At 38.5% G+C, this 14,564-nt stretch overlaps 1 protein-coding gene across 26 annotated transcripts in view; it reads right to left on the bottom strand.

Moving 5' to 3' along the window:
- Positions 1-1,418: 1,418 nt before the first annotated feature.
- The window catches only part of NRXN1 (neurexin 1), a 730,807-nt gene continuing 717,661 nt past the window's right edge, over positions 1,419-14,564 (bottom strand). For all 26 annotated transcript variants that reach the window (XM_055725490.1, XM_055725508.1, XM_055725507.1 and 23 more), the window contains one exon: positions 1,419-4,792. In XM_055725490.1, coding sequence (XP_055581465.1) covers positions 4,485-4,792 — 308 coding nt within the window. In that variant the 3' untranslated portion in view covers positions 1,419-4,484. The remainder of the gene's footprint in view (positions 4,793-14,564) is intronic.

Here is a 14,564-nt window from a genome sequence, read left to right on the forward strand (position 1 = left end):
GCAATTTTAGCAAGTTTCTATAATCAATCTGAAAAGTATACCTAGACACTCAATTTAAAACTGTTTTGTTGAACTATAAAGAAGTCATATCGGATGAATTAACAAACAGTTGTCATTTACAGCCTACACGAGTATTCCATTTCCCTTATTCTAAATTGGTTTTGGGAGGCGTGGGGGGGAGCTCGGTAGTTTAGTTTTTTCTCTTTTTTCCTCATCTTGTGAAGGTTTTTTAGCTGCTTTGCCACAGTGATGATTGATGATGGAGGCCACCACTTAAAGCAGTTAGCTGATAATGGATGATGCAGGTACTAAGAGGCCAGGATTTTGGTGAAAGGGAGAGCACACTATAGATATAAGAAAAAAAAATTACTAAATGCAGTGTAGAATTAAGAAGTATAACTTTTTAGTAGAAAAAAAAAAGTATAACTTTAGTAGAACAAAAATCACTACTGTTGTAGCTCCTTTAAATGTGTATAAAGCATTTTCCTAAATAGAATGTTTGATATTTCTTTAAAAACAGACACAAAAGTACTAATCCCAGTATAAAGCAGTTTCAAGTGTAAGTTTAACTATTAACTGGTTTATACCGATGGAAGATAGGGGCTGTTTTCCTCAGATATTCCTGAACTTAAATTATCTAAAATACTTTAGTCTATACCTAATTAAGCAGAAGAATAAATCCCATTGAAGTCAAAGAAGCTAGTGATGTGATTAAGGAAGATACATACTTAAATTCCATTTGGAGTTTAGATCCAAAAGCTTAACTCCATCCCTATTCAGCAACACATTTAGGCAACTTTAGACACTCGCTTAAATCAATAGGATTACATGTTTGCTTGAAGTTACCCATGAATTTAAATGCCATGCTAAATAGAAAAGTACTTACGTAATGGATTAGTTCCAGTTGAAATTTTGTAATTATTATCTAGGAATGTTTTTAAGAACCTGAAATGCGTTCATTTTTCCATTAATTTTTCAACCATCTTCTAAACATGAAAAAATACTTTCAGTTTTAAATTATCTTACCTTTTGCCATCTTCTTTCCACCAGAGGAAAAAAAAAAAAAGGTAAAAAAAAAAAACACGTGGTGGCAAAGGAAGGGAATTCTCTTTTCATTCACAGGGGGAGGGAAGCATAGTTTTAATTTCTTGATGTTTTAAAAAATGAAATACAACCAGTAAGATTTTAAATGAAGCAACTCTACGCAAAACCAAACAATGCACTAATGTAATTCGTATTTTTCTAACTGGGCCAGTTGAACACAGAACTTGTAGAAGGTTTTCACTTAAGTGTACAAAGAGCTCTGGGGTCACTTTTTCCTGACACAAATGTCTGTAACTTTACACAAATCTACCCTTCTTTTTCACTGCTTTAAGATGAACTCCAGATCTAAGAGTAAGAGAAGAAACAAGCCAGCATTTGTATTAAGAAACATTTTTATTAACAAAACAGTAAATTCCACTTGCTTAGCATTTCCAATAATGAATAAATTGGCCTTGCAACAAATAAAAAAATCGTAAATATCTATCACAGAAAGCACTATAAGGTTAGGGGCATTGGGCCTCTTTTCAGTGTCTTAGGGTTGAAAGTTTCACACGTTATTTAGTGTTTTGTTAAAAAAGGCAACACAATACAGTCATAGAAATGAAGCCATCTCAGTCAAACAAATTAGGTTATTATAGAGAAAAGATCCAATTTTATGTTAGGTAGTTGCTTTATGTCTGTTTGTTTGTTTGTTGTTGCTGCTGTTTTTAAACAAAAAGGAATTTTAGATCCACTTGCTGGCACTTCTGATACATCCATATTTCTTTTTTGTTAAATTATGAAATTAAAGAGGAAAAAGGAGAACCTTCAGAAACAGTGTTAAAAACATGTTTGCTTATTATAGTAGTAGCAGATCTTTTTTTTTTCCTTGATGTATGGATTTAGTTAAAGATTAATCTACCAAACTGCCTGGAAGTTGACCTGACCATGCTATTTCATTAATGCAATCAATACCAAGCAGAAAAAAACATTTCATCTCACCCAGACCATACTCTGTCATGTCCTGTCTCCTGTCATCTGATCATTCTTGTTCTTCTAGGTATCTTCAAGCACTTAAATCTGAACACCACCTGGCTTTCAACTTCTTTCCTCCCTCCAGCTGAAGTCTCTTGCTTCCAGCAATGACTCCAGTATACCTGACCCTGCCGTTCCCTGAGTACAGCTGTCTTGTAAAGGTGGGAGAAATCGGGAATGCCATAGGTGAAAAACAATCTAAGATATGAACATCAGATGGATTTTCGTGAACCTGTTCTCATTTCTGTGTAAATGCTAAAGAAAATACAAATTTGTTTTATAAATGCAACATGACACACCTCAATGTGGTAGGCAACCTTCAAGAGAGGTGTTTTCATGTCAGCTACATGTATTTTTAAAGTGCTCTGACTCCCAGATAGATAGCTGTACCAGTTTCCAGCCTTTTTCATCAGCTACAGTGAATAACACACAACAAAATGTTTTGTGCCTGCTGTTTAAAGCTAATTTTAAATTCCTCCTTCCTGTCTGTAAAGTGTGAACATCTATATCCCTCCCAGGAGGCCTTCCAATGATTTGGTTGATTTCTATTGAACTACCCTCTTTCTGTCTAATGTATTCCCTTTGAACTTCCGTGTAAATAAAATGTTAGGCTATGGTTTATTGCTGTGAACCTAATGAAATAATACTAGAAAAAAAGCTTAACATGTAAATTACAGCATTATATTTAATATGTTTAACTAAAATGCATTAATGTTTTATATATGCAAGAAAAGCTATGTGTTACTTTAAAACATGATGAACTTATATTTGTCTGGTTATGATGTCTTGCAATGCTACATCAACTTAGCTAAAAATACATTTTCATATGTCAAAATGCCCGCCATTGAAAAATACTATCGTGCACCTCAAGATTATGTCCTTTTTGGAGAAAGGGTAAATTCTGCAGTAGAATCAGCCTGGATAATTAAAATGGGGTTTTTAGGTCTTTTACCATCCAATGCTGTAGTTAATGTAACTGAATGCCAGGTAAGCACTATATGATACTTCCTAAGATTCTCAAGAAACTCATCATTCTCATAATTTCTTAAGAACAAGGTTTCTGTAAGGCAAACCATGCTCTCCAATAGTGAAGCTTTGACTGGAAGCCAAAGGCCAGTTAAGTCACTAACTATTTAGATAATTAATGAGTGTCTATTTATAGGAAAATTGGCCATTCTGATCAACTTCATTGATGCATATCAGGAGCAAGAGATGGGGATAGGAGGGAAAAGACAAATTACAGTAGAGATACATTTTTGCTTTCTAGTCCACTTCTTTCATACAAACTACTAAAACTAAATTGCAACAGAATAGAGGCTGTACAGGTAAGAAAAAAATTAGCTGACTCTTATATACATTCATACACATCCCCCTTAGTATAACCACTACACTGTAAATTAAAAAAAAAAAAAAGAGAAAAAAAAAAAAGGGGAAGAAGTCTGGGACAATTCATAATGGCTGCAAAAAAACTGAAGTATGTCTGTTGCTCCAGATGTCATAAAACTCTCTATACCTAGCAACACTTATAACATTGAGTTTACCAAAAATGGCTGAAGAGCAGATATAGTTTGCATTTTCTATACAACAGGCTATAAAACATCACTTATCACAGTCCAGAAAGCACATATAGATGTGTTTTTATATAAACATATGTAGTAACATACTAAGCGTGCATGAAATTTCCCAATGATTGCATCTATGCCCTCGTTTGTTTTTTCTTTTTTTTTCTTTTTTTTTTTTTTTTTTTTTTGGAAATGTGCCTTATATTCCAGATTTTTCTTTTTGTTTTTGAAAATAAGGCCTCCGTACTATTTTCCTCACAACCAGAAAGGGGCTTTTTGAAAGTATTTCTACGTAAGTCTTCAGAAAAGCCAGCACTTTGTTTCAAATGCAAGTTTCCAATCACTGCTTCACTGCACCAGACGGCAAACTCTTTATGTTTGCTTGTTGAGTCACCATATATAATGACAGTCTTCTCTGACAATAAGACTAACTTACTTCTCAAGAAAGCGCTAGCACTTTGGCTAAATCCAGAATCATAGGTAGCTTCTTTTTTCTTTTTTTTTCCTGTTTTGTTTTTTTAATTTGTTTTGTTTCATATTGTGCCTTGATGTTGTAGTAATACTCCTTGCTTTATGAATGCGTGGTGTCATCATTGTCTTTCAGAAATGTTCCAGCAACATAAAGACAGGCAGAGTAAATGAAAACACTGTGGATGTTAGGGAATTTATCAGCTCCTGTTTCTGAAAAACAAGAGCATGAAATGCTTGTTTTTAAAAACAGTCTTTCCTTTCTGATTGCATTCCCTGTCTTTTTTGTTTGTTTGTTTTTGAATGTGCTTCATAAAAAGTAAAGTAAATAAGTTTGTATTATGTCTCAGATAAAATGAAGACTATTTCTATACAAGCGTTCTTTTAATGTTGAGATCAGACATAGTACTCCTTATCCTTATTTTTCTTGTTTTTGTTGGTACTTTTAGCGCTGTTGGGCTGTTTTTCCTTGATCACAGCCCCATTGGATTGTGCTGAGTTACTGATGTAGTTTCGACTCTCATCTACGTGATACGATCCTTCATCTCGATTCCTGTACTTGTACATAGCATACAGGAGAATGAGGATACACAGCGCCGCTGCTGCCACGATCCCAACTACCATGCCTGTTGTGCTGCTGGATTCACGGATCACCTCGGACGAGCCAGGGTACTCCCTTCCTCCTCCTGCCCTGGTAGGATTTGCTGTAGGTAGATAATGAAATAAGGGAGAGGTTATTATTGAGGTTACACATTGAGGAGTTAGCCATATCTACCTACTACAAACATGCATCTTTCTAACTGCACTCCCTAGGTCATGGCTACCCTATTATGGTACCCTACTCTACCGGCCTGAAAATGTTTGGGTTTGCAGCCCATTCCATTTTCATGTCTGTCACAGCACGAGTAAACAGACTTTTAAACAAGGAAAAGGACAGCAAGGAAAATCCCATTTTAGCCTTCAAAAGTATAATTTCCCCAAATGCTGTTATTAAGCAAAGGATGCTTCAATAATCTGAAATAACAGGCGTGCCACAATTTAAATGCTAGAACACAATCATCTGGAATGAAAGAATCTCCCTCGCCTGCTCCCCTCTGCCCCTTTCTCTCCACCTGTAAAGAATAAGAAATGACACTATAGTACTTGTTGAGAAGACAGTGATGACAAAACAGGCTACCAAACAGAATGGGGGAAAAAAAAATTCCCACTAATAATAAATGACAGCAGCCAATAAGCTGGCCATAAATAAGGTACTCTCAGCTCTCCTTTAGACCTCCCTCAGCAAGCTTCCCCATTTCTCCTTTCCTTCTAATATTTTCTCCAAAATTAATTATATTTAGTTTTATTACTTTTACAGAGCTATCCAACCTTGCCTCCTCTTTTCTAGGTCAGAGCCATCCTTGAATACGGCTATACTTTAGAGCACTTTCTCACTCAACTTCTCCCATTCCCTCCTTTTGTAATTTCATTAACACCAATAGTAGACATTCCTTTGAGCAATGCTTTATGCCCAGAAAAAGCCTCTCAAATTGCAAAGAGTAAGGGCTCAGCCCTCTAAGAACCCACCTCTAAGGCCAGACTCTGGTCTTTTCAGTTGTGATATGAACTGAACTGACCTATGCCTTCAGACCGTTAAGTCTTCTTGATAGGACCTATTGTGTTGTCTGCCACATTTTGTCCCCTTGCACAGCCACGTGGAATGAAAGCCTAATTCCAAGAGGAATTTCTAGGTTAAACGCTCACAGCACACACAATGCTTATGCATCTCCCATGATGTCCTTTTTTATTGCATGTTGCAGAAGGAGGAGAGGCAGATCTTTGTATATAATTGCTTTCAGTGGCAATAGCAGAGATGGATCTTCTGTAACTTAGCAAGTGTCATGGACGAAAATGAAGTGACTTGGGTCTACACAATATTCCTCTGACTATACCAACATTTCCAGACTCCTGAGAGGCTGTGTATCCTCAGACTGCCAACCCTAGCTGCACTCAGAAGCAAGAAAAGAGCAGCGAGTGAACCAGGGTTTCCCACTGAGCAGTGCAGAACGCTCTCATTAAGCATCCAGGCTGGCTTATGGAAACTGCATTTTAAATCATTATGCATGGCTAAAAATGCAGTCAGTAAAATATGGTTGTTAACTAAGAGTATTATTAAACACTAGTTTTAATATATATATATAAAATGTTCACATAAGTTAATGTTATGAATACATATCTATAATATATATGTATTCATAACATCAACTTTATCAGGCCTTGCCTACAGCTAGCATATTATGGAAGTGTACTAGAGAAATGTCTTGCTCCAGGTGCACAAAAGCACACTGCGCCTCACAGTCGCTTTTTTTGCACTGTAAAGATATAATAGGAAGATGATGTTTTTCAGGATGCTACATTAAAGGTAATACCACTCAGACTATCGACATTGGTTAAAAAATTGCAACAAGTTTGGACAACCAGAATTAAAAGCAGCCACCAGCTACCGACATCTACGATTGGCCTATGAATAATAAAAGACATCAAAAAACCCACAAATACCAAAAAGAAATAAGTTCCCTCCCCACTTTGGTATTACTCATCATTTATTTATTAATGATTTGTGTTTTTAATGGTTGAAACACCACTCCTGGCAGTTATCACACATAGGTTTTAAGAAGGTGACATCTTATTTGGCTGAAAAAACAGAGGCACCACAGTAAGGCTCAAGAAAACTGTCACTCATGTCAAATAGTATTTGAAATTTAGGGTTTTTTTCCCATTCTGAAAGTTCTTAGTTATTGAGTTGGTACAATTGGTATTTACTATGACTAGACAACAGAACTTGATGTTTTGCTTCAGAAGGCTCTAAGATTTTTTCTCATTTCAGGGTAGACGCCAGCCTACTAAGAAATGTGGTCTGTCCCAAAGTAGTCAGTGACTGGTTTAGATCCTGTTTCTTCATTGTAACTGTTGTAGAAAATGGAAGTTCTTGTATACACAGATTGTCATTTACTGTTTTACAAGAGACAATGCATTGTTGCAGAACAAAGTCTCCTGAATATTTCCATAGTGAATGAAAATGAGACAAAGTCTTATCTTATTGTATGTGATTTCAGGAAATTAATTTCTGTCTGAGAAATAACAGAAGTAACTGAATAAACTGTCAGTACCTGATGGACTAACAGCTGCTCTTTCTCTTTAAAATACAGCCATTTGGGCCAAACACCATCAACTAACTTTACAATATCTACTAAATGACACTGAACAGCTTGCTCAGAGGAAAACCTTCTTTTAACATTGCAACTTAAAAAAGCATGTAAGGAGTATTTTCCAACGTTACCTAAACTTCTGCCTTTCACCTGATGGCATCCTTTTATTTTTAAGAATGTTGTCACAATTATCTCATTTATCCCATCTGTCTGAGGAATATTCAGCCACTACATTAATGTTATTTAAACTTGCAACATTTTCAAAGCATCTGTCATTACACTTTTTTGGACTTCTGTAAAAGGAGCAGTTCAGCAAGGGAAATGACTTCTTGCTATTTTTCTTCTGTTTACATTAAAATATGCTTTTAGCCTAGCAGGGTCGCTCAAGACGAATGAATGAGGAGAAAATAAGAGGAATGTTTTACAAAGTGGATGGGTTTGTCTCTGAGCTTTTTAGGTAGAAAAGGCTAATGGAGCACATGCTAAAGCAAGTGTCCTATTCTGAGACAGGGAGGAAAAGGCCACTGGGAAAATGATTTCTTCTGAAGTCTATGTAAATAAACAAATCCTCATCCATAACATTGCTGAAACAGCTGCTTTCTATTTAAGTAGGACCTTTATTTGGTACCCAGATTGAGTACCCAGGGGGAATTTACCTGGATTTTTTTTTTTTCCTGATGCAAGACAGGAGCTATTGCAAGGGACAACAGATGATCTCAATGGAGAGCAAGCAAAGATTAAAAGGTTACATATGTCTTGCACTCTGCTTCCCAACAATTTAAGAGCCACATGATGCAGTTTTCTTCCCAGCATCTTGGTACCTGAACCAGGCGGAGTTATTGGCTACACATACAGGCAGGTATATGTGTAGGGTAACCCTGTCTGCTACTCACTCAAGGTCTCTGTTAGTGTCTGCAGCATCAAAAAGACACTAACTTCATCCATTATTGTAAATGAGAAGTGAAATACCTTATAGGCAAATGTTAAGATTAAATGTCATAAAAAGACCCTGATTTTTAAGAATCCAAAAAATCCTGAAACTGTAAGTAGGATGGTTTGATTAGGAACAGGAGAAAATCATAAAGACTGTGATTATGCTCTGAGCATGTCAGAACTGTGAGAAGAAATAGGAGTCACCTTGTGGTATAATGATCCCATCTTAAAACAACTTCTCTGATGCGCAACTCTTCCTCTTGACAGCATATGGCCAGCCTTTTTGGATTGCCTCAAAGACCAGCTTAGAAGAGACTGACTTTTAAAAGCCTCTTCTACCACTTATTAAAAACTTTGCATGAAATAATAGCAATTGAACACAGTTTTACGTTGCATAATAATGGATTTGAAAGTTATCGTTCTTGACTCTAGTTCTAAGTCATTTAAACTTTAGAGGGAAAAAATCTGACTATTTTCAGTGCCCAGTTTTCATTAATACTGTGAAAAGAAAATTGGAATTGCGGGCTCCCATGGTGATTGTGAATTGAAATTAGCAGACAAAAAACCCCAACCACCAAAACGCCACCAAAAAAAAAAACCAACCCCAACAAAAGGACCCCAAACCTGTTTTCTTTACATTTATGCCTTCCCACAAACTGTGAATAAGAAATTACTCACAAGACAGGAATGTTTAACTACTGCATTTGCAATGAGGCATGAAGGCAGTTATTTACTGGACACATATTAATTTTCATTCTGTGTGCTATCATTGTAGACCTGATTGTTGTCGACTTTCTGTAGCATTGTTGGATTCTGGTGGACTGATTTCTGAGCTCACTGCAATTTCAACATCTCATTACAATGAATACATCGGAAAAACAAATCTCAGTGCTTCCTCTGCTGAACCAGTGGGATAGATGCAGCACAACTGCAAACCCAGGATCTGCTGTAAACTTGTGCTAGAGACTAAGCTCAAATTCAACCTGGTCTGAATACAGGGGTATCTCAGCCTGCTCCCTTCCTACCCAGCCTTAAGTAGCTCTCAAGGGGAGGCAAGAACTGGATCCCCAGGAGATGTTTATCAACAACTGAGCTGCCATGGGAAGGGAGGAGTGATTCCACAGTGTGGCTGCTATAGTTCAGTGACAAACTTTCATCAGACTTGGAACAGTCTATATCCAAAGCCACAATCTGATCCCCGTGAGAGAGCTACCACAAGACTATCTGTGTTGCCGAACACACACTCCATGGTCCACGACCATAATGGCATCACGATTCAAAGAGAACGGGAGTGGAGACCTGCATACACAACACTGTGACGTGGTGGAGACATGTGGTGCCTATGAGCAGAGTAGCTACATTTGCCATCTCAAATTCACACCATTGTATTTGTTCTAAGGAATCTGTCAGACACTTACTGAGTTTGAGGGAACGAGACAATAACCTCCTTTCAAATGTGTTTATGAGAAAATGATTAAGGTATCTGTTCTACTCTTTGCTGTGCAAACCCACGTTCTTTACTTCCTATAAACTGAAATTTCAAAGGTTCTCAGAAGGAAAGATGTAATGCATTACAATACCTCTAAAGTGACCTTAACTAACTTTGCTAGCCATAAAAAGAGCCTAGCTAAAAAAACAGCACAGCTAAAAAGGTTGTTTTGCTAGGAAGCTAAACATTGTCTCTGCACAGAGTAGAATGCTTGTTTTCAACTGCAATGATGTGCCATATAGTGACTTCAAATCATTTACAAATCCTTCCAGCTCCTTAGGGCTTCAGGTTTTGCAAGTAATGTTATTTTTCCTGTGCTTGAGAGGTGGAAGGGTTGTTGCCTCAGTCTCTCTTAAATGACAACAGAAGTCTAAAGGGAGATAGGTTAAGTTGGTAGCAGTGCCAATTGATAAAGCATACCAAATCAATGGGGTTTATAAGTTAATATGCTCTACAGAGCTGAGAGGAATCTTTCACACAGTTTAATAAGAAGCTTTTGTGAAAACACTTTCCACAAAACTAAATTTAATTCTAGCCAAAATGGAAAATGTAAACCAATATATCACTTAATGATTTTAGCAGACTTCATCCCCATGCTCTTACCCTTTTTATTAGTGTATTTTAACATTTTCAGTTGTATTGCTCCTCTTTTAGTATTCCTTCCCTCCAAATATGGATCCTTTCTCCTTTTACCATTTCAGGTGTCCTACCTCTCCCCTCTTCTACATTTGTCATTCACCTTTGCATCTCTGCTTCTTTTTCTATGTGAAGTGATTTCTCCCATTTTTGTGTGTATTCTGAGAAAACTTTGGTAATTTGTTACTTTGTTTCAGAAATTTTGACTGATCAGCAGAGTCAGTGGTAGTCTACATTTGAAATTGAAGTATTCCTAAATAGGAACAAAATTAAATGCTTTTGCAAATAAGATAACATAAGGAAGGCAAAACACAAATGTGATGCTACTGACAGCATGTTTTCAAGGTAGAGCTAAGCTGCTGTAATCGTGGGGAACCACTTCAGACAGCTAAACCAGTATCTTTTGCTCAGCTAGTTGCCTGCAGCTCCAAGTCCCTGAAGACTCAGATGAACACCAGCATTATGGCAAGAAAAGGGCAGGGACGTTGGAAACACAAATTTTTGGTGGCAGCTAAGTCCAAGATTGACTTAATTGTACCAAAACCTTACAGTGTTAGCAACGATGACATTCGGGCCCCACTGAACTTAGTGAAAGCTTTGCTACTGAGCTTTGCAGGACCAAAGTTTCATTGCTTGCTATTTTAATCATTATAATCTCATTTAAAAAAGCCCCAGACCACCTAATCTAGGAACCCATCTTCTGGAAAAGAACGCCAAAATGTAGTTGTAAAGAGTGAGGAATGTGATGGCTTGGCCTGCAGAGCAAGAAATTATTCTTGCTCATGAAATGAGATGGAGGTGCAGACACCCACATTCATCTTTGCAACTGTCGGTGACTCCCTGACTGTCTTCCTTCACTAAGCAGCTGCTACATGAAGAGATAAATGCCTGTGCCACAAATATTATATATATATATATGGCTTGAATGTTGGACCTGAAAGCACACTGCATTCAATTTGCTCTAAATACTGTCATCGAGTCAGATCCATTACGGACATCGTTGATAATGTGCCTGGGAAAAGAAGGGGCCAGGCTTTCAAGACATCCAGAATATACATGTGCACACGCTGGAAATGCAACGGCTACAAATACCAAGGTAATACACTCGCTAAATGATGGCTCAGATACAACTTGCAGATATAGCTACATTTGTTCAGCCTGAATCGTATTACTGCCAAGAGCTCATATGCTTCTCTGGGGGCGGGAAGAGAAAGATAAATGGACTTCAGGACTGATATATAAATTACACTTAATGTAATTAATGTTCTTTGTTCTTTTTCTCGTGATAAAATTATTAAAATTAATAGCACCACCTTGTTTTTCTTTGCTTCTCTCGTCATACTCTATAAAAAATTTCTGGTGTCTCTGACGTCAACACAAGGAAAAATATTAAGATATAGATATATATATATAAAGCTTTGTTTTATTTTGGAATACAACTCTCATGTTCTCGATGCTTTCATCCTTACCTTCATTTATCCCTCTTCTGTAACTTTTTAAAAGGTATGTTCACAACATGTGCTGTGCCTAGATCAGAATCTATGGGTTAAGCCAGCTTACATTTAAACCATCAAAGTCCCAAATATAGACCACAGCTCTTCACCTCAGAAGTGCTGGTTTTGAAACCTATGGGCCAGAATAGCACGTCAATACAGCAGAACAAGGTTTCATTCAGGTCTTTATATAGTTAGAAGAAGATAGCCTACGGTTAGACTATTTCAGGTACGTGCCTCCTCATTATAGGTTACTTTTGCCTCAAATTTTCTCTGCTTCCACTTATGAGCAACATCCTCAGAGAATACCTAGCTTTCAAACTTGTCAGCATTCACCTGCCACCTTGCAGGCTGTCAAACGCCCAGTCACACACTCAAAAACCCCGAAGTTTCTGCAGAGGTTCAAATTAGGTGGCTGAAAATTAGCAGCAATGGCCTTACTACTAAGTGTGCAAGAGAGAATGAAAATTCACACTGTGCTGCTGCTTGCTAGAAAGCACCAGCAAAAAGTTTACCGTTTGCCCTTTACCTCCTTTGTCTGGCAGCAGGATAAGCAGCCCTGCTCGCTGCCAGCAGTCTGTTAACATGGTTATTAGTTGATAAGCTGCGGCTGGCATACACCAATACTTTATAACACCACAATAATTGAATTTATCAGGTATTGCAAATGGTTAGCTAGAAGCACAATGGTTTGCTTGCACACCTGTAATTCCCCTGTTTGAACGCAAAAAAATTAACTGTGAAAGAGTGCTGGGATAGACGGTGTCCTGTGTCTTTTAACTCAGAAAGGCAAAACCCTGTGTCCTGCACACAGGAGAGGCACCTTCCCACTTCCTTAGCAGAGTGTATTTTATTTTCCCTCTTTGCTAGGGGTGGCTGCCTCAAACTTTCATCTTTCTGACTGATCCTTTCTCCAAATAGCAGAGGTAAAGCAAATGTCCTATAGAATTTTAAGGACCTGATTTAACATTGCATTGTTCAAATCTGGTCTGAGAAAGCCTTGGGATAGAAGTTGAGTGATACAATGCTAATGCAGGCCAGTATTTTGGCTATAAACTTCTTAATATCTTTGAAAAATATTGCCTTTCTTCTTCTGCCAGCCGTATCCTGGGCTGCATCAAAAGAAACGAGGCCAGCAGCTCGAGGGAGGTGATTCTCCCCCTCCACTCCATTCCCAAGACCCCCCCTGCGGTGCTGTGTCTAGCTCTGGAGCCCCCAGCACAAGGACATGGACCTGTTGGAGCGAGTCCAGAGGAGGGACATGAGGATGATGGGAGGGCTGGAGCCCCTCTCCTGTGCAGACAGGCTGAGAGAGTTGGGGTTGCTCAGCCTGGAGCAGAGAAGGCTCCAGGGACACCTTGCAGCACCTGCCAGTGCCTAACGGGGCCGACAGGAAAGCTGGGGGGGCTTTTGACAAGGGCCTGTAGTGATGGGCAAGGGGGAATGGCTTTAGGCTGAGAGAGGGGAGGCTGAGATTAGATATCAGGAATAAATTCTTCACTATGAGGGCGGTGAGACACCAGCCCAGGCTGCCCAGAGCAGCTGTGGGTGCCCCATCCCTGGCAGTGCCCAAGGCCAGGCTGGACGGGGCTGGGAGCAGCCGGGGCTGGTGGGAGGGGTCCCTGCCCGTGGCAGGGCGTTGGAACTAGGTGACCTTTAAGGTCCCTTCCAACCCAAACCAACCTATGGTTCTACCATGTCCCTAAAAAGAAGGATGATAAATACTCCTGAGGAAAAGGGGTTGTTCCACAAAAAGAAGAAATTCAATGCACATGCATTACAATGTGACAAGAAATAGATCCAGTATTGCTCGTGTCCACAATACAGCATGCAAGAAAATATATGCGCTAGATGTAGCAAATCAAACCAGAATGAACTATAGCTCAAGGAACACAATGGGCTTGCATTAATCAAGGCACAAGTAGCACATAATCTAATTTCAAATAAACTAGAACAACTCATTTGTTTACATCAACAATCTACAAGCAGTCTTGATTCCCAGTGTAAGGTTGATTCAAAAGACCAATTTTTAGGACTACATGCTTTACCTTAGGATTTTTAAGCAGATTGCCATGAAAATCAATGGGACCTGTTCCAGATTCAATCAGCTATTTACTTCACCCTTATGCAAGCAAATCCTCTGCCTTTCCAAAATTCCATATTTAATCAGACAGAAGTCTTACTTGTCAGCAGTTTACTTAACTGTTTCTGAAAACCTCAGTTTTGCAATTACTAATTCTTTTCTGCATTTTTCAACCAATGTCAGTGTGTGAAATCCACCCATGGAAAATGTTTTGAGAGGCCACATAATCTTTATTTGACTTTATTAAATTGGTTTCGGTAAAACTCATATTTAAAAAATAACCTGATGAAATGGCTTAACCCCAGCCGGCAGCTAAGCCACTTACTCACTGCCCCCACCCCCAGCACGATGGGGAGGAGAACTGGGGAAAAAGGTAAACCTCGTAGGTTAAGATAAGAACAATTTAATAATTGTAAATAATAGTAATAGTAATTGTGTTGATGATAAGAATAGTAGTAGTAATAATAGAAATAAAAAGGTGAGAGAGAGAGGAATAAAACTCAGAGGGAAAAAAATACAGGTGATGCACAGCACAGTTGCTCACCGCCCGCCGACTGATGCCCAGCCCATCCCCGAGCAGCGATCGACCCCTCCCACCAACTGCCCCCAGATCATATACTGAGCGTGACGCTCTATGGTATGGAACATCCCTAT

Source organism: Falco cherrug, chromosome 13 (assembly GCF_023634085.1).
Source record: "Falco cherrug isolate bFalChe1 chromosome 13, bFalChe1.pri, whole genome shotgun sequence".
NCBI lineage: Eukaryota > Metazoa > Chordata > Aves > Falconiformes > Falconidae > Falco > Falco cherrug.